General features: G+C 52.2%; 2 protein-coding genes and 1 long non-coding RNA gene across 3 annotated transcripts; 1 reads left to right on the top strand and 2 right to left on the bottom strand.

The window, feature by feature from the left end:
• Positions 1 to 322: 322 nt before the first annotated feature.
• Positions 323 to 6,635, bottom strand: Thap3 (THAP domain containing 3). Its single transcript, XM_034502123.2, is given in 5 exon segments — positions 323 to 1,075; positions 1,342 to 1,443; positions 3,362 to 3,420; positions 3,423 to 3,553; positions 6,507 to 6,635. Coding segments are annotated over 5 exon segments (681 nt in total). The 5' UTR covers positions 6,581 to 6,635; the 3' UTR covers positions 323 to 760.
• A 699-nt stretch (positions 6,636 to 7,334) lies between these two features.
• On the bottom strand, positions 7,335 to 14,252 carry Phf13 (PHD finger protein 13). The gene is made up of 4 exons (XM_034501731.2): positions 13,847 to 14,252; positions 12,066 to 12,167; positions 9,830 to 10,352; positions 7,335 to 9,557 (listed from the first exon to the last, which is right to left on the bottom strand). The coding sequence occupies exons 1-4, from the start codon at positions 13,883 to 13,885 to the stop codon at positions 9,331 to 9,333; spliced, it is 891 nt and encodes a 296-aa protein (XP_034357622.1). The 5' UTR covers positions 13,886 to 14,252; the 3' UTR covers positions 7,335 to 9,330.
• Positions 14,253 to 14,559: 307 nt separating this feature from the next.
• LOC143442268 (uncharacterized) lies at positions 14,560 to 23,588 on the top strand. The gene is made up of 2 exons (XR_013110297.1): positions 14,560 to 15,081; positions 20,193 to 23,588. It is a non-coding gene; the product is annotated as an uncharacterized LOC143442268 (long non-coding RNA).

Genomic DNA, 23,588 nt, shown 5'->3' with positions numbered 1-23,588 from the left:
AGTCACAGGGTTTTTTTGAATATTCTTTGTGTGTACTATGTGTTTCCATGGAGCCCCCAGAGGTCCAAGGAACACATAGATTCCCCTAGAGCTGGAGTTATGGGTGGTTATGGGCCATCATGTAAGAGCTGGGAACTGAACCTGGGTCCTCTGCAAGAGCAAGGGCTCAACCACTGGGCCCGCCCAAGTCAATGCAGCAGCCCAAACCCAACCTTTGTTTTCTTTAAGTCAGTTCTGTAGTCAAGGTAGTCACACCCTGTCTGTCCTTTATAGGGTAGAGAGTTCTAAGCAGCAAGGGGACAACTAAGTGACAGCCTGCATGGAGACTTCAAAGGATTTATTCCAGATTCACACAAACCAGGCAGAAAAAGAGTCACTCAGAAATACAGGCTGATGGGGAACCCTTGCCCTGCCGACCATCAGAATGGCTGCTATGGGGAAACAGTAAGGACCCCGAAGGCTGTAAGAACGACCACCTCTCCCTTGGGAAGTATCTCTGACAGGGTTGTGACAGCTCACATTTGGTCACTGCTGCTGTCCCACAGGTGGCAGCCTCAGCCCAGGAGACCTGAGACTGCATCTCACTCCACAGTGCTCGGGCCCCCCAACCCCCACCTGACAACAGCCTGTCACAGCTTCCTATCCACACCACCAAGGCACCTTGCAGCAGCAGCAGCAGCAGAAGCGTCCGCAGCAGGGCTGAACACCACCTCCTGCTAGGGTGTCTTGCCACCGCCCCCACATCCCAGAGCCTGCTCACTCAGCTTCCCTGTGCAGGCCGTCTGGCACGTGGACCCCTCTGTCCCCGCTGTCCCTCTCTGTAGGCTCTCAGACGGCCACATGTCCTCCACAACAGCAGCCTCTGGGCTCTCAGGCGCTTCCGAAGCCTCTTGTTTTCCTTCAGCGTGAGGAAGAGTTTTTTTTTGAGGGTATCCAAGTCCAGAAGGGCGTAGCTGTGATCGGACGGCTGCCCCGGATCGGACGGCTGTCCCGGAAGGGGCCTCCTCAACCCCAGAGGGCTGGCGGGCAGGCCAGCGGCCTCCGCAGCCTCCATTGCTTCTCGATCTGGTAAGACCTGAGGACAGAGGTCAGTGAGTACTGAGGAAGAGCCTAGTGTCCTCAGCAGGAAGGCACGAGCTGGGGCCATAGCTGCCCCATAGCTGCTCCAGCCCATTTCCCCTTCTGAAATCCTGAGGAGCTATCATGGTGGTCTTACTTAGAAGCTCTGAAGCTCAGCCACCTATCCCACTGTTCCTGCTGGGTCCTCTGGGGCACTGGGTTTCTTCATTTTGTTTGCATCAAAATATGCCCCTCTGAGACCACTCGTACCCAGGGTCTTACCAGTTGCACGGGGCCTTCCGTGTTTGGAGGCTGAAGTTCTTCCAGTGTGGTGTCCATGTTCCTCCCAGAGCTGTCCCCACCAGCCCCCACCTCAGGGCAGACCTGGGAACAGCAGGCGGAGTCAGGCTGGCTGAGCTGGCAGACACCAGATCCTACAGCTGCCGCTGTCCATCCCTGAGTAATCCCTGCACAGAGGTCCTGGCCCTGCCCTGTGTCTCTGTAGTCAAGAGCCCGCCTATCCCTCCTCCCCTCCCTCCCTCCCTCCCTCCCTCCCTCCCTCCCTCCCTCCCACCAAGTCCAAGTCTCTAGTCTGTGATGCACTGAGCTCTCACAGCAGGAGGAGGAAGCCTGAGGCCACAGCTTCCCTGGGGAAAGCACCCTGAACTCAGAACCCTGCTGTCTCCAGGGAGTATCCTCACCTTTCACCAGACTCAAGCTTGTGAGCACTGCCCGACCAGGAAGCAGCCACCACACAGCACTCTGGGATATGGAGAGCCCTGGTGCACTCAGCTCTCTTAGGAGGTCTCTCTTCTCTCCCATACCAATGAAGACATAGCTCTGCTTCAGCAGGACACAGTGGAACCTAATCATGGGCCAGGCGGTGCCCTAAGGGCACCCAAGTCTCCTAGCTCAGCTTAAAGTGGGCCACACCTAATAGTACTGACTGAATCCAGCCTTGCTCACACTCGCTTCGCTGGGGCAGTGGCACCCAGACAGGCTACAGCGCCAAGGACCGGAACCAACTGCATCCCCTGAAGCCTGGTAACCACCCTCAGTGGACGTTTGGCCTACAGCGCCCTGCGAGGGAAAGGTTCGAAGCAGATTCGAAGTCCCTGCCACAGTGGCCCCAGTGGCCGTCTGCAGCTTCTCACCAATTCAATGTTGGGGGGCGGGGAAGACTGAGGACTGTGAAGTTAAACTGGAGATCTGAGAATGCTCAGACCTCTTTCAGCCAGTCCTGTTCTTCCATCACACTAAGAACTGTCACACTGCACTGTATCTGCAAACAAGTCCTAGGACACACTATGTGCTGCAGGCTGGAATCTGTGGCAATCCTCCTGCCTCTGCCTTCTAAGAGCTGAGATTATGGGCAACCACCTGGCTTTCCTGTTTGTTCTAAGACAGGGTCCCAAGGCTGGCTGAGTATTTGATCTTCTTGCCCCCACCTCTGGAGCACCGTGATTGCACACAGCCATAGCCCATGTATGCAGTGTTAGGGATCGAACCCAGAGCTTTGTACATGCTAGACAACCACCTCTGCCAAAAAAAAAAAAAAAAAAAAAAAAAAAAAACCCACAGCCCGTCTTCAGCACACATGATAAACTTTAAAGGAGCTTTAAATTATTTTTTTTCTTTCTTTCTAGCAGGGTCTTATCTTGTTTTTTTTGTTTGTTTTGTTTTGTTTGAAACTGGGTTTGTGCCGGGCGGTGGTGGCGCACGCCTTTAATCCCAGCACTTGGGAGGCAGAAGCAGGCGGATTTCTGAGTTCAAGGCCAGCCTGGTCTACAGAGTGAGTTCCAGGACAGCCAAAGGCTACACAGAGAAACCCTGTCTCAAAAAACAAAAACAAAAACAAAAACAAAAAAAAAAAGAAAAGAAAAAGAAACTGGGTTTCTCTGTGTAGCCCTGGCTGCTCTGGAACTCACCCTGTAAACCAGGCTGGCTTCGAACTCAGTAACCCACCCGCCTCTGTCTCCCAAGTACTGGGATTAAAGACGTGTGCCGCCATTTCTGAATTCGAGGCCAGCCTGGTCTACAGAGTGAGTTCCAGGACAGCCAGAAATACACAGAGAAGCCCTGTCTCGAAAAACAAACAAACAAAAATGGGAAAAAAAAAGAAACGTGCCACCACCAAATGGCAAACCCAGGGCTTCTTGCATGCTAAGCCATTAGTCTACCAAGTGAGTTACATCCTCAGTCCCACTGCAAACCCTTTTAAGCTCCCCTCTCCACACACACACACACACACACACACACACACACACACACACCCTGGCTGGATGTCAGACCAGCACCCTACCTGTGTGGGGTTCTGAAAGGCGAACACCGTGGGCACAGCACTGTGCTTCAGGTTCTTGGGCTCCCGAAGGCGCTGAAGCGCTCAGGTCTGAAGTGTTCGGAGCAGATGACTGTGCGCTGCCTGGGCTTGAAGTCCGCCCTGCCAATGTTAAGCACCCACTCCCTCAGCAGCTCCGGGCGGCTGAACGGGAACCTGTGGGCACAGCAATGGCACGGCTTTGGAAACTCAATAATCCACGTTGTTAGTCATCCAGACACTCTGACCGTGCCTTCTACCGACATACATATAAATCCCAGGCTCACAAACATGGGCAAAGAGCCCAAGAGAGCTACACTTCCAAAGCACATGCTAGGAGACACCTCTGGTCCTTCAAGAGCTTGCCGCTTGCCGGTCTCTGGTTTCCTGCCAGAAGGTGGCAGTGGAAAGGACCAAGTCCCTGCCCTTCAGGAGCCTGCACCTAAAACAGGAGCAAGGCTGGCTGAGGCGGCTGGGCTGTGAGGGCGGGAGCAGGTGAAAACAACAGGAAGAAGCCCTGTGGTAGGTAATCAGGGCCGGCCGAGATGACATTTGAACAGGCCCTGCAGCAAGGGAGAAGACAAGCCCGGTGGCCTTTACAAAGGATGGGTGGGGGCAGGAGACAAAGATGTTGGTCTGGCTGGGGCACCTGGAGGAAGAAGGACCACATGACACACAGAGGGCTTGATTTAGGTAACAGGGGCATTACTGTAGGTTCTAGATGAGGAGAGAGAGCCGGGAAAGGAGCAGAGGACAGAGCAAGGCACTCAGTCCAACGCTAGGTTAGTAAGCCACTCAAGTCTGCAACCCAGCACTTGGAAGGCTGATGCAGAACTGATGGGAGTTCAGGGGCAGCCTGAGTTATAGAATGAGACAGTGTCAAAAAACAAAGACAGCCAGGTAGTGGTGCTGGCCCATGGCTTTAATCCCAGTACTCGGGAGGCAGAGGAAGGCAGATCTCTGAGTTTGAGGCCAGCCTGGTCTACAGAGTGAGTTTCCAGGACAGCTGAGGCTGGAGAGGGGAACTTAGGGGTGGGAGGAAGAGGAGGAGAAAGGAAAAGCAAAAGCCAGGTATCAAGGTTTGCCTTGACGGAGGAGGAAGAGGAGGAGGAGGAGGAGGAGGAGGAGGAGGAGGAGGAGGAGGAGGAGCTCCAGAGGTCCGAGGAGGATCGGAGGAGGGTCCTCGGAGGGCCAAGGCTGGGTGAACACAAGTTTGATGAGTTAGGTGTCAAGTTCAAGGCACTCTTCAGACGGCTGAACTCAGAGCGGTAGATGGGCACCCATGCCTACGGATGTCCCTCAGAGCCTGCCAGCCTGGGGGATCTCAGCACTAGGGAGAAGCCCTGAGCAGCTCCATCTGGAGCATGGCAGGCAGCACTCAGTGTAGGAAGTGGGGAGGACTTCGGATGGAGACTGACAGGGCAGATCTGGGGCAAAGGTCAGGATGCGCCCAAGGAATCACGTGGAAAGAGACCGGCCCAGTCAAAGCTACTGGGAGTTCATTTAAGACAAAGCCGTGCAGGCCCTCTCAAACAGAAGCAATGCCGGCCTGAAGCAGGATGAAGTCAGGATAAAGACGGTAGACACAGGAGAGACGGCAAAGCATGGGGTACACACAGATCAAAACTGTCCTCAGGAAGTCTACCAGGATGTGCAATGATTGTGTCATAAACACTTAAGTGGTGACCCACAGCTTTAATCCCTGGAGCTTTAAACTCTGGAGGCAGGGGCAGGCAAAGCTCTGAGTTCAAGGTCAGCCTGGTCTCTAGGTTCCAGGATAGCCAGGGCTACATTGAGAAACCCTGTCTTGAGAAAAACCAAAACAAACAAGTTTAAAGATGTGGCGGTGTGTGGAGCACCTGTCTACACACTACTCCTGGAGGCCTGAGCTCCGTCCCCAATGGCAATGTAAAACAAAGTCTCCCAGACAGGATGCCAACATCCCAGCGTTAGAGGAATGGGGTATTTCTGAACGTTCAAAGCCAGTTTTGAATGCATAGTGAGTTCCAGAACAGTCAGAGCCACAGAAAAGGGCCCTGTCTCAAAAGAAGGGAGGGGGTAGCTATTGAGATAGGTGCCTGGCAAAATCCCCGTGGCCCCACGAAACAGAAAGAGACAGTGTCCTCTGACCATCCCATGGGAGACATGGCAAGAGCGTGATGTGATTCTTCTACACACAAATCAATTTAATTTAAAAACAAAAAAAAATGAGAGCGAACAGAGGGGACTGTATTCCTGAGTCTGTGGCAACATGACAGGAGAGCCAAGTCCCTTGATAACTACCCACGCAGCCACCCAGAAGCCCTTCGATGCAGAATGTACATTCTGGCACGTGTTCCATGGAATACTATGCAGAAAAGAACTCAAATGGTGCACGTAGGGCAAGGATGACTCTCGCTGGGCCCCGAAGTTAGAAAAGTAAAGATTCCATTGAAGGCTCAAGCCTGGCCACATCAATGCAGGTCACATGCAGCCTCTCTCTCTCCCTGTGGGCAGGTAGGAGAAGACTGTAAGTGGGTACCAGCAGTCTTCTGTGGGCTGCTGAGGTGAGCATTTTTCTGTGGTTGCTACTCTTCAGTAGAAGCATTAAGACAGTGTACTGGGGGCGGGGAGGGCGAGCACGCAGTGTGCGGGCTGCCAGGACGTGGGGAACTGAGCCCTGGAGGCACAGACATCCAGACATCGTTCGAAGCCTGAGCCTTGAAAGGTGCTTCCCTGGACACGGCTCAGCAAGAGTCGTGCTGGGAGAAGAGGTCCCGGGGCTGCAGCACAGGGGATCCACCACCTTCCCACAACCGAAGTCTCTGCCATGAGGCCGGGCCATCCTGGGTGCACTCATCCCTCCAGGCCTCCTGCGAAGTGACGCAGGCACGAGGGGCCGGAGCAGGGACACGGTCAGAGGCCACTCACGCTCATCTAGTTTGCACTGAGCACCTACTGCTTCTAGGCGAGGAGGGGGCGGCGGGGCTCGGGCTGAGGCGGGAGCACCGCTGACGCCCGGCCCGTCCCCCTCCCCGCAGTCCCGGTCCACCGCGCCCGCAAACCCTGGTGGGCCTCCCGGATCTCCCGCCCGGTGCACTGAGGCCCGCGAGCGTTCCGTAGGGTCGGGTCCCGGCTTCCCATCCCTCACCGGTGGAAGGTGAGCTGCTTCCTGCGGCTGCTGTAGCGGTTGCAGCACTGCCGGGCGGCGCAAGACTTCGGCATCTCGGAGATGGGCCCACTGCCCCTAAAAAAGATGGCGGCTCCGCGGCCTCGGGGGCGGAGCCTAGGGGCGGAGCCTGCAGGCTCCCGGTGCTGGAAGCTGGATTTGCCGTGCTCCCTGAAGAGTTAAGGCAGAGGAATACCTCCTAGAACTTGTGCCCAAGTAACAACCTTGAAAACCTGGACTAAAAAAAGCGTCAACTCTTAACTCAGCTACTAGTTTATAGCTTCCAGGGCTATAAACTATATACTGAGAATATCGAGGTACAGAGCCTGACTGGCCTTGAACTCACTACATCTCAGCCTCCCAGACAAGGTTTGGATCCCACTGGAGGTACCCAGTTGACCACTAGACAGAAGATGCGTAGCACTGGACTCAGCTCAAGCTCAGATCCACCTGCCTCTGCTGGACAAGTGCTGGGATTCAAGGCCTGTGTCGCCAGGCCAGTCCCAAACTCCGAAGGGCCTAAAGGCTGTGGCTTTGAAGGCTCCAGCAAATGCCAGGTGGGGTCCCCGACCCCCCACTCCCCCACCGCACACCTGAATAGACAAGTGACACGGGAATTGAGGAATAGGGAAGCCTTTCAAAAGTGCACCCTCGGTCTAAGAGCTAACTGGTGAGTGGGTATCAGGGGTCAGTCCCTTTCATTGTGCCAAATGCCATCATCAGCTCAGCTCTGTCAGACCCACCATCCGGCAAGTGACGGAGGCGACCCACAGCGTTCTTCAGCACAGGACACTTAGGGAGACGTGGACCTCAAAGTAGCAAGATCTTTATTTACAAAATATACAGTTTCACAGAAACAGCTTGCTTTATACACATAAACTTTATAATTACACAGAACATGTAAACGATGTTGTGTCTGGCCTGGCCTAAGCCAACCGGAAGGGTCTTCTTGGGGATGACACCTTTCCCTCCCATCATCAGCCATCAACCAGGAGCCCCTAGAGGGTCATGCCCAGTTTGCATAAACAAGCTGAATGCAGCTGCCCAGCTCAACCTACCCCCAAACCAAGGTGTCTGACTTCTGACACCACCCACACAGAAAGATCCCCTTAAAAACACAAAGCAAGCAAAGAGAAACTGAGATGTCAGATGTATCCAGAGGTATTGAATCTCTGAGCACATGTAACAATGGCCAGCTCCACAGCTCCACAACAAAACCACACATAATCTTAAATGCACTTAAAAAAAAAACTACTGGAACTTTGGTTATTCTCAGGATGAAGACACTGGACAAGAACTGTCATGGGGCAGGTCTTTGGCAAATTTCTCTAACTTGTCCTGGGTACTTGCCCCAGTCAGAACCACACGAAGTCTGGGGACAAGACTGTTTCTGTGGTAGCTCCTTCTCTTTAGCAGAGCTCTCCCTGGAGGTCTCCACAACCATCAGTGCTCAGTACTTCTCTGTACTTAAAATGAGCAACAGGAGTTAAAAAATAAAAAATAAAAAATTAAACTGGGTTAAGTGGGAAAGATGCTAAGACCAAAAAGAAAAAAAGAAAAGAAAAGGGGAAAAAAAAAAAAAAAAAAAAAAAAAAAAAAAGCTCTGATTAGCCAAATTACAGTCTACCGTCTGAGCTCCTTTGGTGCTTAGGATGATATGGGAGAATGCCTAGTGACCCTGCCTGCCAAGGTGCTCCAGGAAGGGAAAGAAAGGTTACACACTTGGCCACTCTGCTGTCTCATGCCTAATGACCACGGGTGATACACGGGTATGAGACGCGTCCACTGCTCTGCCAACCACTGCCAAACAAGAACAAGCAGTGCAAATGCTGGAGTCAGAGCCCACACCCTCCTCTTCTTCCTCCTCCTCCTCCTCTGCCTGCCCCAGGACCACCAGTGTCCAGGAGCTGAGCCAGGCCTCCCAGACCAGGGCTCGGTTCACACCTTTAAACTCTGCAAGCTGCAGTTACAGCGCTCACTCAGACCCAGCAGGCCAATCTGGATGGAAGGCAGAGTGCTGAGTCTTTTCACCATTATCTCAACAGCAACCCTGTGCTCCACTGCAGTGCTGGGCACCCTGGGGACCGACCACCACCAGCAGAGATGAGGCACCCAGTAAGACAGTGGCCAATACTTTGGGCTGTATTATGTGAAAAAAAAAATGCTTTGTTTTTACATCGTGCAAAACAAGAAACTGAGTTATGAACACAGAACACCTCCACCCCAACCCTTGCTCTGTGGAAAAGCGGCTACACAGTCCCTTTAAACAGTGAAAACCGAAGAACCACCGCTCACCCCCCACACCCAGGGCTCCTCTCGGGGACACCAGACCTCTCAGAATACAGCTCCCTGGCTCAGTAAGGACAACTGAGGCAGAGAAGTGAGACCACAAAGGGGTGGGCAACTTGGACGGCTGCTGTATAGACACTTGTGATAAAAGAGCAACACTGAGAATAAACAGCCAGGGAAACACAACACTTCCACTCCCGAGCACAGAGGAGACAGGACTGACGGCTAGCACCGCTCCCAATGGCAGGAACTGGGTAACACTGACTGCGCCCTCACTGTTAGCAGAAGCAGACCTGGTGCCCAGTCTGCCTCCAATGCAGAGAACACAGCTGGAGCAGCAGCTCTGGCTGTTTTATCTGCTCACGAGCTATGTACAGTTCTATCGGACGGCTTGTCCTTTGCTTAGGCACCTGAGTGGCAGGGTCTGCCCACACCAGAGCTGGGAGTTCTGTGCTCAACTAAGGGAGGCCAGAGCCCAGACCCTTCCAGTCCCGCCTATCTCCTCGACAGCCCCACATCAGTCCAGAAACAGCTTCCGGGAGCCCATTCGGGACCGGTTGGAACGACGGATATCAAACTTGGAGTCCCGGCACTTTTGGCAGACAAACACTTCCGGAACATTGGACTTGCGGATCTTCGCGCAGGACAGGTGAATCCAGGTGTGGCACTCGTTACACTCGATCATGGGGCGGCCAGCAAAGGGCTTCATGCAGAAACAGGTGACAAGATCCCAGGAGTCATCATCTGGAAGGAAACAAACAGTTGAGAGGTGGGGACTTCCTGAGCCCTTCTCCCCTGGGGAACTGTACATCCACGAGACACAGTGGCTAAGTGTGACAAGCCATCACTCATGGGCAACAGCATTTCCCGCCGGGCTTGCAGGACAAGCTGGCCGTCGCCGGAGCCAACAACTCTTTTACGAGCATCCATGCGCCCTTCCTTCCACACTCTCTTTAAAATCCCAAGTGCACTCTGGTCCCACCTCAGGGGCCTGCAACCTCTGTCAAACCACTCACCTGAGTCCACCATGATGTCCTCATCATTGCCAGTGCTGTCTTCGTCTCGGAACACCACCTGCTTTCCCTGGCGGACAATAGTCCGTTTTCCTTCAGTTTTTATTTCTGTGACCTGATCAGGTGACACAGTAGCACAAGAGCCACTTGAGGGAGTGTCAGAGTCCCAGCCTGAGCAGGGGTCAGCAGACGCCTGGGGGATATCCTGCATGGTGGGACTTGAGGGGGTCTCCACATATGGGTCTGCAGCTTCCAGCTTCAGCAGGCTCCCCCTGAAGCCCTCTTTCACAGGCACGTCGCTGTCCCTGCGCTTCCTCTTCTTCTTCTTCTTCAGCTTGTCAGTCTTCTTCCTGTCCAGCAGGTAGTCGCTCGGCTTAGCTCTCTGCAAAAGGGAAGGCTGCAGGTGGCTGAAGCATCGGTCGGGAACTGAAGGCGTGATGTCAGAGAAACCAGTGTCCCAGCCGTCACTGTCAATGGTCCCGGCTGTGCTGTTGGCCGGGCTGGGGCTGCTCCTCAGGGGGAGCTCCTGGAATGCAAGAATAACATGGCATGGTTGTTAATGCAGTCAGCCCCCAAAACAGGAGCACCCTAGATCAGCCCTCCTGCACTGAGCAAACACAAAACCCGTGCTCCTTGGGGCACAACCTCACTAGCATTATCAATGTGACAGCAGACCACCTCACTGAACCATCACTCCCTGCCCCAGAGCCAGGACTAAACTCACAGTTAAATATGGGGGTTCAGACCAGCAGCCAAGTGCTCATGAAGCATGCAGGGAAGAGGGCTGAGTTTATCTCTACCTCCCCAAACCCTACAGACCACCACCAGACACCTCCAGAGTTTAATCCTTCCTTCTTCTTCTCTCAATAAGGAAGAATTAATTCCCTCCACTTATTCTCCCAACAAATACTTCTTAATCAAGTGAATTTAAATTATTTCAAACTTTTGACCTTTTAAAAACAAACAAACAAACAACAACAGCAAAAACAAGCTGGGCAAAATGGGACTGCGTTTAAGGGAAGACAGGCAGACCTGAGTTCAAGGCCAGCCTGCCTGGACTACAGAACAGAGAAACACTGTCTGCACTGTCTGGGGGTGAAGAGGAAAAAAAAAAAAAAAAAAAAAAAAAGCCTGGAGACATTCCAAAATATTACAAAAATCTAAGTAGATAATTAGTGCCCCAAACAGCAAGCTAAGTGCTGGCTTGTACACTCAGTGCTTTGCCGAGAATGGCCGTGCACTACGTGGTACGAAGGATGCACTGCGTAGCACAACTAAGCCCATGCCGAGGTCTCACTTCCCCAACACCAGATTCTGTTTGTAGTTTTGCCTGATGTACACAGGACTCCATCAGCCTGAGCCCCACAGCAGCGACATCCCTTGCTTGGCAAGGAAAAGGCTTCCATGGACAGAGTTCGAGACATGGGGAAGAATCCTGCAAGGCCCAGTCTCAGTGTTCCCAACAGAGAGGCAAGACCCGGACCGTATGGCAAAAAAAGTGTCCACTTCTGTGGCCAGGGTGCCCTCCTCGTCAAAGCACAGGGAGAAAGAACAGGGCTTAGCCCACTCTTTCTAAAGGCAATCAGTTTAGTCAAATACTGGCCCTTAAAAAAAAAAAAAAAAAAAAAAAGCAGGCAAACCAAAGCAAGGTGTTTGCAAAACACACTTTGCTTTCTGCTTGTTTGTTCTTTGGTTTCTCTTTTCTCCTCATTCTTAGGCCATACTGGTTTGGATTTCACTGTGTAGACCAGACTGGCCTCAAACCAATCTCCCTCATCCTTCTGAGTTGGAGGGATCACAAGAGTGACTGGAAATAAATATTAAGTTTGTTAAATAAACCAAAAGAATAAAAAAAGATGTTAAATCATTTCTAGACAAGCTTACTAAAGCTTTGGAAATCCCATCCCTGCTGGGCGGTGGCAACACACACCTTTAATCCCAGCAATTGGGAGGCAGGTGGATTTGAGTTCGGGGGCAGCCTGGTCTACAGAGTGAGTTCCAGGACAGCCAGGGCTACACAGAGAAACCTGTCTCGAAGAAAAAAAAAAAAAAAAAAAAAAAAAACAAAGGAAATCCCATCCCTGCCTGGGCTGATCTAGGTCCCAAAGAAAGTGACTCCTGCCCTCCTGGCCAACGCCTGCCCAAAGCTGGCACCGAGTTCTTCCAGAGCACCGCTGCTGAGGCACACGCGCCAGGAACCCAACCTGTGGGCATGCCGCTCCAAACCCGAAATCATTACCTCCTTTGGATAGGGGATGTAGCCCGCATAGGCCAAGACGAAGGTGCAGAATTTGTTGAAGTCTTCCACAGTCCTGCGCCTCTTACAAGTGGGGGAGTACTCCTGTGGAGGGAACAAAGAGTCAGTGAGGGAGGGAGACTCCTGCAGGGAACCGACCAAAACAAAGCAAGCTGCGACTTTTACAGCCAAGTCACAAACACTGCAGGATTTAGTCTAGCAGCAAGATAAGGTAAGTTGGGGGTCAAGAAACGACAGTTTTCTTAACTGGAAAGAGGAGTTTTAATTAAGACTGTGCCAAGAACATGGAAACTGGCTAAGAGATAAAAGCCCGTCTGCAGTCCACCTCCTGGCATTCACCTTATCTGTTTGTCCCTGGGGGCCTATCAGGAGCTCCAACATCTACATTTTTGCTACAGATTTCCCACTCTGAAAACAAACCACAGCTGTGGCTCTAAACAAACACATTCTAGGTGATTTCAACCATCAGCTACTTAATCTCTCCTCGCTCTCTAAACCTGACTCCCTCGAGGCCAAGGCAGGGAGGAGGGCCCAGCGTCTGCAGCTCAGGGGACATCCTCAGCCCAAGTAGGGGCGGGATGCCGAACACCGAAGCGTTCCTCGGACTGAGTCAGAAGGGAAACACTGGTTTCGGTGCGCACGTAAGGCACCAGACCTATGCACAATCAGCTGGCTCAGGGGCCATTCTCAACGGACGCCACGCACCCACCACAAAAAGGGATTTTTCTCCGGAGAAGGCGGAGCATCGCCGCTCCGAGAACATTCCCTGCGGTGACTCCCCGCACCTTGTCGCCACCCCCACCCATACTCAGGTGCCCCGCCAGTTTGGGGGGGGCAGGGACGCCGGGCCGACCCCCGAAAGCCTCCCGCAAAGCGGCGCGCAACACAGCACTTTCAAACACGGTCCCAACTTGCTCCAGCAGGCCGCTCGCTCCCGCCCCTCGGCCGCCCCGCAGGCGACCGGCAGCAGAGCGGGCCGCGCGCTCCCGGCACTCGGGCGGCCACAGGGCGGTCCAACCGGGCCCCAACTCGGGAAAAACTTTAATTTCGCCCCAGGGAACATCGCGGGGGGAGGGGGATCGGGGCCTCGGACAGGAGTACGGAGTGCGGGGCGGCGCCGCGGCGGCGGCCAGGGACCCGCCCTCCCTCCCGGAGCAGATGGCGCGCGCCGCCCGCCCGCGCAGGCCCCGGAAGGTGCGGGGCCCACCCGTGGGGTGCGGGACGCCCGCGACACCCGGGTGGGTGTCCGGACGCCGCGCAGGCCCCAGCGCCTCCCGCCCGCAGCGGCGACAGCGTGGACCCCTCGGGCCCCGCCCCCGCCGCACACCCCGCACCGCGACCCCGGCCGAGGCGCTGCGCGGGGGCCGCTCCCCGGAAGGAGGGGGAGGGGCGGGCGCGGGAGACCGGCTCCGGAGTCCGGACCCCCGGACGCGGGCGCCGTGGGGGCGGGGCGCGGCCTGGCCGGTGGAGGGGGCGGCAGGACCGCGCGCGTAGCCGTTCCGAGGGGGCCGGGCCCGCACCGGGGAAGTGGGGAAGAGACCCCGCGAGCCCGAGCCGGGGCGGCGGAGGACCATGTCCTCGGGGCGGAGGGTGGGCGCGGCGCCCGGGAGGACCGGCGGGGAGCAAAGGCGCGGGCCCGAGCCGGGGGCGCCGGGCGAACGTGGGGGAGGGAGGCCGGGCTCGAGACGGCTTCCCGGGGTCCGGCTCGACCCGGAGTGCAGCGAAGGCCGGGGAGGGGGCGGCGAGACGAAGCTCGTACTCACCTCCGAGTGGAAGGCGGCGGCGCAGGAGTCGGAGTCCATGTTCCGGGTGGGGGGCGGCGGCTGTGGGAGTGCCGAGGCCGGAGTGCGGGAGCGGGCCCGCGGGACGCTCAGGGCCAGGGGGCTCCGGCACCGCGCAGGACGAGGGCGGACCCGGCCGGGGAGGGGTCGCCCGGGCTGGAGGTGACGGGGGTGTCGGTGTGTCGCGTCGCAGGCTCGCTGATCCCGAACTGGAGTGTCCACAGCGAACTGAGTGGAGGATGCAGCTCCCACGACCGGCGCTGTGGAGAGGCGGGAGAGGCACTGTGGGGGGCGGCGGCGGCGGCGGCGGCGGCGGCGGCGACAGCGAGCGGGAACCCGACCGGCTCCCCGACCTGACGCCCAGTTCGGCTCGTGTCTCGGGAGGGAGGGCGGGAGCGCCGGGAGGGTCGTCGGGAACTGTAGTCCGGGTTGTCTGGACTTCGTCATGTGGGGGTGTGGCCCGCGCGGCGCGCGGCATTATGGGAGTGGTAGTCCCCAGCGTTGCGCCGCGGCGTCTAGAGACGGCCTTGGAACTCCAACTCCCAAGAGGCTGTGCGGCAGCGGTCGAATGCGGAGGCGGTGCTGACAGGACTCGGGAGCCTCAGCGCGGGGGAGGTGCGGGGGCTCGCACCGCTCGGCTGGTGGGGGAGGGGCGGCAGCCCGCGGGCTGCGCGGGGCGGGGTCGAGCAGCGGCCTGGGTCTCGGAGGGCGGCGGCCCGGGCTCCGCTTTCTCCCGTGGGGCCTCAGCTTCGGCCTTTGTGGGGCGGGGGTGTCCTGGCTGCCTGGGCAGGATGGGGGCGGGCCGCTGACGTCCGCGAGGGCGGAGCGCAGTTGTTTTCGCGGCCGCAGGCGTTTAGCTGGAGGTTCCCGGTGACCGCGGCGTTGGGCCTGGTTGGGTCACTTGTGGGCGCCCGGTACGCGCGGCGGAAGATGGAACCGAACTCCGGGACAGCGCAGCGCCGCCAACACACGCGCGCCGGCTTCAGTTCGCTTTTTGTTTCTCTCGTCGCTGTCCTCCGGGCTGCGGCGACGGGAAACGCCGCGCCTCCCGAGTTTCGCTTTTGCTGGGATCCGAGGCGGCCGGTGCGGTGAAACGCGAGAGCTGCGTGGTGCCCGCGGTGCCTCCGAGGGCTGTTGATGGTTGAGTGGGCAGTGTTCTCCCGTGGGTGTGAAAGATCGGCCCGGAACGCTTAGCGGAGCGCCTTGGTGACATTACCGTAAGGCTGCTACTGTTATTTTAACGTTAGCAATCGTTTAGAAGGAAAAGTATACGTGTGTAAAATACACATTCGGTATTATATTTGATTACTTTAAAAACTGTCAAAGGAGCGACAAGATTTTAAACTCGAATAAGAGTACAGTCTGACACATCCGAAAGAGGAGTATGTTTGAGAGCCCGGGAGTAGGTCTGTCAGTGACTATTGCTGTTTTCAAGGTTCAGCTAATTTTTATGTGAACAGTGATTAAGATAGGAATAGGTGTGGCCGAGCGCAGTGGCCCACGCCTTATAGGCAGGGGGCTTGAGGCCACTCTGGTCTGCACAGTGAGTTCCTGGCCAGTCGGGCCTTTTGTGACTAAGGGGGAGGAGGAAGTGGGAAGGAAGGAGGAGAGTTGCCTAACTGGGGACCACCAACATGGGGTACATTAGACACACCATAAGAACAAACATTGGGGTGATTTTAGAAATACTCTCGGCCTCAGTTCCCTAAACCATAAAACACCTACCACGATGACTAACTGAATAAAGATAGTTTGCTGCTGCTGCTGCTGCTGCTGCTGTTTTTTTGTGGTGTGTGCAATAGTGAGACCCTGTGGAAATGATAAAGTGAAGTAATACACGGATGAAAGGCGGGGAAATGCAGAATTACAGTGCCACCTGATTGCTGTGGCCCGAGCAAAGTCTGGAGATTGACTCCTTTGCTCATGGTCATTGTCACCCAAAGCAGCTTGGGTTTTTCCTGTATAAAAAAGGACTTCAGGGCTGGGCAGTGGTGGCACACGCCTTTAATCCCAGCACTTGGGAGACATAAGCAGGTGGATTTCTGAATTCCAGGCCAGCCAGAGCTATACAGAGAAACCATGTCTCTAAAAACAAAACTAAACCAAAAAAAATAAATAAATAAAAATAAATAAATAAATAAAAAGGGGGACTTCAGAGCCAGGTGTGCTGTCTGTAAATCCAGCATTCAAAGGTGAGACAGGATTGCTGAACATTAAACACTCCGCCCACCACCCCTTCCGCCCTGGGTTACTGAGAGATTCTTAGGTTGACCAGAACAGTTTAGGAAAACCCTATCTCAGAAAGGTTGGGGGTGGGGTACCTAGGACTGTAGCCAAGATTGCTGCAATTGCTAAAAAAGAAAGTGCCACACCATACTAGCATGATAATGCTTACCTGTAAGCCCAGAGTCTGGGCGGTGAGAAGAGAGAATCTGGTCAACCCTGGATCCCTAAGAAGCCTGGGGCCAGCCTGGATGTCCCAAGACCCCATCTCAAGATGCAGATACAAACCAAGAAGTAAATGACTACACCTGATCTTTATTCCTTGTGGTAAAAATTTTACAGTAAACAGTCATTCTCACACCAAAAAACAGCAGAAGGACTGGGCTTAAGAGTAAGCTCTGTCCTCCCAGAGCTTGGTTCCCAGCACCCACATGAGGCAATTCACACTAAGTATATATAACTCCAGCTTTAGGGGACCCAGTGCTTTCCACTGGCCCCCACAGACAGTACTTCCATATGCACAAACACACACTCAGAAACACACATGTTTTACATTAGAAATGGAAACTTAGTGTCCCATGCATTTAATCCCAGTAGAGGAGGGGAGAGGGGGCAGAGGCAGGCACCGTCTCGGGGGAAAAAGAAAAGTAATAGCAATAAAGTAAAAAAATCAGTGGTGAGCGCCTTTAATTCCAGCACTCAGCACACAGAAGCAGGTGGAACTCGAGTGTGGGGCCAGCTAGAGCTACATTGTGAGACTCTAATAATAATAAAATCTTGGAAAAGGGGCTGAAAAGATGGCTCCGTCGTTAAGAGCACTCCTTACTCTTAGAGAACCCAGGCTCCGTTCCTGGCACCCGCATGATGGCTCACAAGCACCTGTAACTCCAGTTGCAGAGCAGATCTGTGAATTCCCTTAACCTCCATGGACACCACATGTGAACATGATGCAGGAATAGAAATACAAGCAAAATACTCATGCACATAAGTCTAAAAGTTAAATAATTCAAGGCCAGCCATGATTGCTTAAGGCCCTAATCCCAACGTTAGGGAACTTGAGTCTGGGCTGTGTACAGAGTTCTGAGACAGCTCAGGCTACTTATACACTGAGGTTGCCTCAGGCCCCCTCCAAAAGAAAAACAGGAAGCTCTTGTCTAGTTGGTGGCTGTTTAGCATGTGAAAGGCCTTGCTTTATCTCCAGCACTGCATAAAAGTCTGCAGGTAGCCAGGTCATGGGGTAGCAAGCACCTTTAATACCATCACTCAGGAGGCAGAGGCAAATTGAACTCTGAGTTGAAAGCCAGCCTGGTCTACACAGAGTTCCAAGATAGCTGGGACTGTATACAAAAACCCTGCCTCAGAAGAACAAATTAAAAAAATATATATGGATAAATAGGGGCTGGAGAGATGGCTCAGAGGTTAAGAACACTTGACTGCTCTTCCAGAGGTCCTGAGTTCAATTCCCAGCAACCACACGGTGGCTCACAACCATGGCATCCAATGTCCTTCTCTGGTGTGTGTCTGAAGACAGTGTACTCACATAAAGTAAATAAATCTTTAAAAAAAAAAAAAAAAAAAAAAAAAAAAAACAACCACTGGGCTCTAGCTGGGGCTGTAGGTCCATGGTGGGTGCTCTGGCTGGGGCTGTAGGTCCATGGTGGGTGCTCTGGCTGGGGTTGTAGGTCCATGGTGGGTACTTGCCTAACGCACGTGAGATGAAGTCTTAGGTTCTTAGCACAAAACTGCTTAAATTATTTCAGAGCCGCAACAGCTGGGGGCTGGGAAGATGGCTCTGTTGGGAGTCAAGCGTAAGGACTGCTGTTACAGAGAACTCCAGTTGTGTTCCCAAGACCTGAGTCGGGATCTACATATGTGTGTGTGCACGCTCACATCCCTTTGCACGTGGTGCCTCCTTTGCTATTGCTTTCAAATGTACTGACCCACACGCGGGTGTGTGCATGTAACTGAAAATATTTCTAAAATGTATAGGGGTGGTTTGGGGGTTTGGGGGTTGTTTTTTGGTTTGGTTTGCCTGTATAGCCATCTGGAGAGGATGTCAGTCATGGGGTCCTCTGCAAGTGCAGCCCTGGCTCTCAACTGCTCCCTAAATTTACTTGAAGTGGTTTGTTTTTTTGTTTGTTTGTTTTGTTTTTGTTTTTTTGTTTTTTTTGTTTTTTTGTTTTTCGAGACAGGGTTTCTCTGTGCAACCTTGGCTGTCCTGGAACTCACTCACTCTGTAGACCAGGCTGGCCTTGAACTCAGAGATCCACCTGCCTCTGCCTCCCAAGTGCTGGGATTAAAGGCATGTGCCACCACTGCCCGGCTACTTGAAGAGTTTTAACCCAAGGTGCCTCATAGCCTGCAGCTATACTGAAGGGTCACTCTCTAGCTGGGAAACGATCCAGCTTTTTTTCCAAGCGCCTTGTTTATCCTGTGAGCTGTCCTGTTCCTAGCTCCCACAGTGAGTGACCCTGGAGCTCCTTAAGTAACAGGTTAGCCATGGTCTCCAGACCCTGGGAGTCACCGTTTTTTTTTTTTTTTTAATTTTCTACTAGGGGAGGGGAAAGTGTGTGCTTGTTGAAAGTGACTCTCAGCTGTGACTGCTCACAAAAGGAGGGAAGGAGCCCAACATTAGCCCAGGTGGCAACAAGTTAAAAATACTAAGAACACCAGTTTCCCAGTAAGTAATTTGAGAATGCGTTTACTTTAATTGAGTTTCCAAATATAGCCCCTCCTACCTAAATCTCACTGGCTCCTTCACTTGGGGGACTTTGGGGAACACTCTCTGCCTCCAGGTTTTACTGTGGTGGAGTGTGGGTGCGAATTTCACCAGAGGCTTGTTCTGCCCAGAGTGCTCCGCTGACGACACTACACTGGATCTAGCCAGAGTATATTCTTAGGAATCCTCCTGTCCTCCTTGCTCAGGAGATTGTGTGTGTGTGTGTGTGTGTGTGTGTGTGTGTGTGCGCCTGCCTGCTGTGTATCTGTGTCTGCGTGTGTATGTGTGTGTGTGTCTGCCTGCCTGCCTGCCTGCTATGTGTCTGTGTCTGCATGAGTGCATGTGTATATGTCTGTATGTCTGTGTCTCTCCTATCTGTGTTTGCGTTTCTCTGTCTCTCTGTGCATGTCTATGTGTGTCTCTGTGTATGTATGTGTACCTATGTGTCTGTGTTTCTGTGTGTGTGTATGTCTGTCTGCCTGCCTGTGTCTATGTGTTTCTGTGTGTGTGTGAGTGCATGTATGTGTCTTTCTGTGCATGTCTGTGTGTATATCTGTGTATATGCATACCTGTGTCTATGTTTCTATGTATCTATGTTTCTGTGTGTCTATGTGTCTGTATATGTGTGTGTGTGTGTGTGTGTAGTCCTTAGAATCATACTGTTTTTAGCTTGTAGCACCTGGGCTACAGCAGGAGCACATGTGTGAGTAATTCATCAGTACTTTACAGACTGAATTATCAGTGGGTGAATAGTCATGAAGAAATCAAGTCAGCTTCTTAGTTAGGTTCACACTGCTAGATTACAAAGATAACACAAAGCTGGAGACCTGGCTCAGCAGTTGCTGTGCTTGCAGGGGCCAGAGTTCAGCTCACAGCACCCAGATCGGGAAGCTCCCAATACCTGTTACTCCAGCTACAAGGACCCTGCCCTCTCTTATGACTTCCTGGAACTCACACCAATGTGTACATCCACAAACACATAAAATTAAATTTTTAAAAATGTTTTTATTGAGCCGGGCAGTGGTGGCGCAGGCCTTTAATCCCAGCACTTGGGAGGCAGAGGCAGGCGGATTTCTGAGTTCAAGGTAAGCCTGGTTTGGTCTATAGAGTGAGTTCCAGGACAGCCCAGGCTACACGGAGAAACCCTGTCTTGAAAAACCAAAAAAAAAATTAACAAATGTTTTTATTGGGGCTGGAGAGATGGCTGAGTGGTTAAGAGCACTGACTGCTCTTTCAGAGGTCTTGAGTTCAACCCCCAGCAACTACATGGTGGCTCACAACCATCTATAGTGTGATCTGATGCCCTCTTCTGGCATGCAGGCGTATATGCAGGCAGAGCGCTTATAGACGTTAAATAGAATGCTTTTGTTGTATGTGTATTTACAGATGTGTGTCTATACACCACAAGTGTGCTTGGAGCAACTGGAATCCAGAAAAAGGCACCAGACCCCCTGAAACTGGAGTTATCAAAGGTGGTGAGCGGCCGGCCATGTGGGTGTTGGTAATCAAGCCCAGGTTCTGAAGTCAATGCTGTTAACCACTGAGCGACCTCTGCAGCTGTTTAAAAACAAAAAGGGGGACTGGGGTGATGGCAGTGCAAACCTTTAGGACCAGCACTCACGAGTCAGAGGTGGGTGGGTCTCTGTGAGTTTGAAACCAGCCTGGTCTGCAGGGTGAGTTCTAGGGCAGAGGCAGACAGAACTGCACGGCGATACCCACTCTCAAAGAAAAAATACTGAGACAAAACCCAACGATCTTCACAACGATCCAGGTTACCTCTTGCCTATCTAAAATTAGAGTTTGAACACCAAATGAAGTGCTTTATTTTTCTTTTAACCAGGGATCGCCAGGCAAGCAGGGTGTCTGTGAGTCTGGAGTGTGAGTTAATATGTGACTGAGATAGTTCTGCTGTGTAGCCCAGCCTCAGACTCAGAATCTCCTTGAGTTAGACTCCTGAATGCTGAAGTTACGGGTCTATGCTACCACACCCTGTGCAAATAGTCTTTTCATTTTATTTTTTGTACTTATATGGGTGAGCTTAAATGCCATGGTGGGGAGCAGAGGAGATCTGTCAGCTGGTTCTCCTCCTTCCAAGGATTAAACTCAGATCACCAGGCGTAGGAACAAGCGTCATTGCACTGAGCCACCACCTCTCAGGCCCAGAACTTTTGTTTGTTGGTTTTTTGTTGTTGTTGTTTTGTTTTTATTTAAGTAGTACCATTGTTTAAATCACATATCAAACATTAAATTCACATTTTCACAACCAGGTTACTTAGGCTAGGTGTAGTGACACCTCCAATTTCAGCATTTGAGAGGCAGAGGCAGGCAGATTTCTGTGAGTTGTAAGCTAGCCTGATCTACATAGTGAGTTCCAGGCAGGCAAGGCTACATAGTGAGTCCCTGCTTTAAAAAAAAAAAAAAAAAAAAAAAAAAAAAGGAGGAGAAAGAGAAAGGAGGAGGAGGTGGCAGCAGCAGCTTGTACAGATTTTTATAGTTTCCCCCAGGCTGGTGTTTGAACCTGGGGCGCATGCTAAGCAACCATTCTTATTCTACCTCCAGCACTGCCTGCTCTTTCTTTAGAAGAGATGAACTAGAAGTTTCATAAAATTGAAAATCTATAAACTCCTACTTATCTGACAGTTTCACATCTCCCTCTCCAAAGAGAAGCCTGTGCCACACAGGGTGCTGGATAGCCCAAGAAAGAGGTCTAAGTTACCTTAGTAAGCCAAAATGTCCTCACATTTAGGCTCACTGTGTGCCTGGCATCCATTGTCACACTGCTTGGAATAAATGTCTCACATTCCCCCGCTGAGCCCTTGAGAGTCCCAAGGAGAAGGAGGGACTAGCTAGCATGCCTGGGTTGGTCGGCCATTCAGAATTCCACACACAGCTGAGAGCTCTAAATCTGGGCCTGTCTATTCTCACCACATTCCTGGTCTCTGGTGCCTGCCTGTGGGGTTGATGGCATCATAATGAGCTAAAAAAGATTTACGTTTACTTATTCTATCTGTATGCTTGTTTTACCTGCATATGTGTATGTATGTGGGTGTCAGCACCATGTGTTTGCCTGGTATCCTGGGAGTCAGGAGAGGATATCTGCTCCTCTGGGATTGGAATTACAGGCAGTTGTGAACCATCACATGGGTCCTCTACAAGAGCAACAAGTGCCTTTAGCTTCTGAGCCATCTCTCCAGCCCCTAAAATGTTAATAATTTAAAAAACAAACTGAGGGCTGGGGAGATGGCTCAGTGGTTAAGAGCACTGACTGGCTGGGCGGTGGTGGCGCACGCCTTTAATCCCAGCACTTGGGAGGCAGAGGCAGGCGGATTTCTGAGTTCCAGGCCAGCCTGGTCTACAGAGTGAGTCCAGGACAGCCAAGGCTACACAGAAAAACCCTGTCTCTAAAAAAAAAAAAAAAACAAAAAAAAAAGCACTGACTGTTCTTCCAGAGGTCCTGAGTTCAATTCCCAGCAACCACATGGTGGCTTAAAATCATCTGTAATGGAATCTGACGCCCTCTTCTGGTGTGTCTGACACAGCAATGTACGCACATAAATAGAGTAAATAAAATCTTTAAAAAATTATAAAGTTTTTTTTTTTTTTTTTGGTTTTTCGAGACAGGGTTTCTCTGTATAGCCTTGGCTGTCCTGGAACTCACTCTGTAGACCAGGCTGGCCTCGAGCTCAGAAATCCACCTGCCTCTGCCTCCCAAGTGCTGGGATTAAAGGCTTGGCCACCACCGCCTGGCATAAAGTATTTTTAAAATAGACAACAGACCAAAATACCTTGAGAAAAATGTTAACTTCAGCTAGCAGCAATGGCTAATGCCTAATTCCAATGACTTGATAGTCAGAGTGAGAAAGAATTCAAGTTCTAGGCTAACCTGAGCTACTTAGTAACTGCCTGCCAGAAAATGTAAAATGGCTTCAGTTGGAGCTCAAGGGTAGGCGCTCTTCTAGCCAACTGTAAGGCCTAGAGACCAGGTCCTAGCACTGCAAACCGAAGAAGAAAGTTCACAAGGTTTCCGAGTTTGTTTTTTTGACAGAGTCTCACTATGTAGCCCAAGCTGGCCTCAGAACTCGGGGTATTGGGCTGGAAAGTTGGCTCGGCAGTGGATAAGAACACTCACAGCTCTTTCAGAAAAGCTCGGTTGGATTCCCTGGCACCACTCCCATGATGCTTCACAACCATCTGTAACTGGTTCAGCATGTGTGCTGCCCCTTCTGAGCTCAGGCACCCAGCGAGCGGGAAGACAGGACTGCAAATACTGGTGCAACATGAATACATCTGATAAAAAATTTAAACAAAGAAAGAAAGAAAGAAAGGAAAGAAAAGAAAGAAAAGCGAGCGAGCCTGGAGAGATGGCTCAGCGGTTAAAAGCACTGACTGCTCTTCCAGAGGTCCTGAGTTCAATTCCCAGCGCCCACATGATGGCTCACAACCATCTGTAATGGGATCTGATGCCCTCTTCTGGTGTGTCTGAAGACAGCTACAGTGTACTCACTCACATACATAAAATAAATAAACCTTTAAAAAGAGAAAAGAAAAAGCCCTATATAGTTTAGATAACTGTGCATATTTAATAGCAATGTTTAAGGAAAGTACTTTAAATTTTAGTTAACCTTTATACATTGTTAATGACAACACAATTACATCACTCCTCTTTTCTGTCCTCCCCCCAAACCCCTCACTCTCAGATTGATAGTCTTTCTTTCCTCCGTTACTGTTATATGTGAGTTTATGTGTATGCAAAAATATGCAAATAAAGCCTGCTCAATCTGT

This window comes from Arvicanthis niloticus, chromosome 5 (genome assembly GCF_011762505.2).
Source record: "Arvicanthis niloticus isolate mArvNil1 chromosome 5, mArvNil1.pat.X, whole genome shotgun sequence".
NCBI lineage: Eukaryota > Metazoa > Chordata > Mammalia > Rodentia > Muridae > Arvicanthis > Arvicanthis niloticus.
The sequence above is the reverse complement of the archived record's forward strand: the minus strand, read 5'-3'. Positions and strand labels throughout refer to the sequence as shown.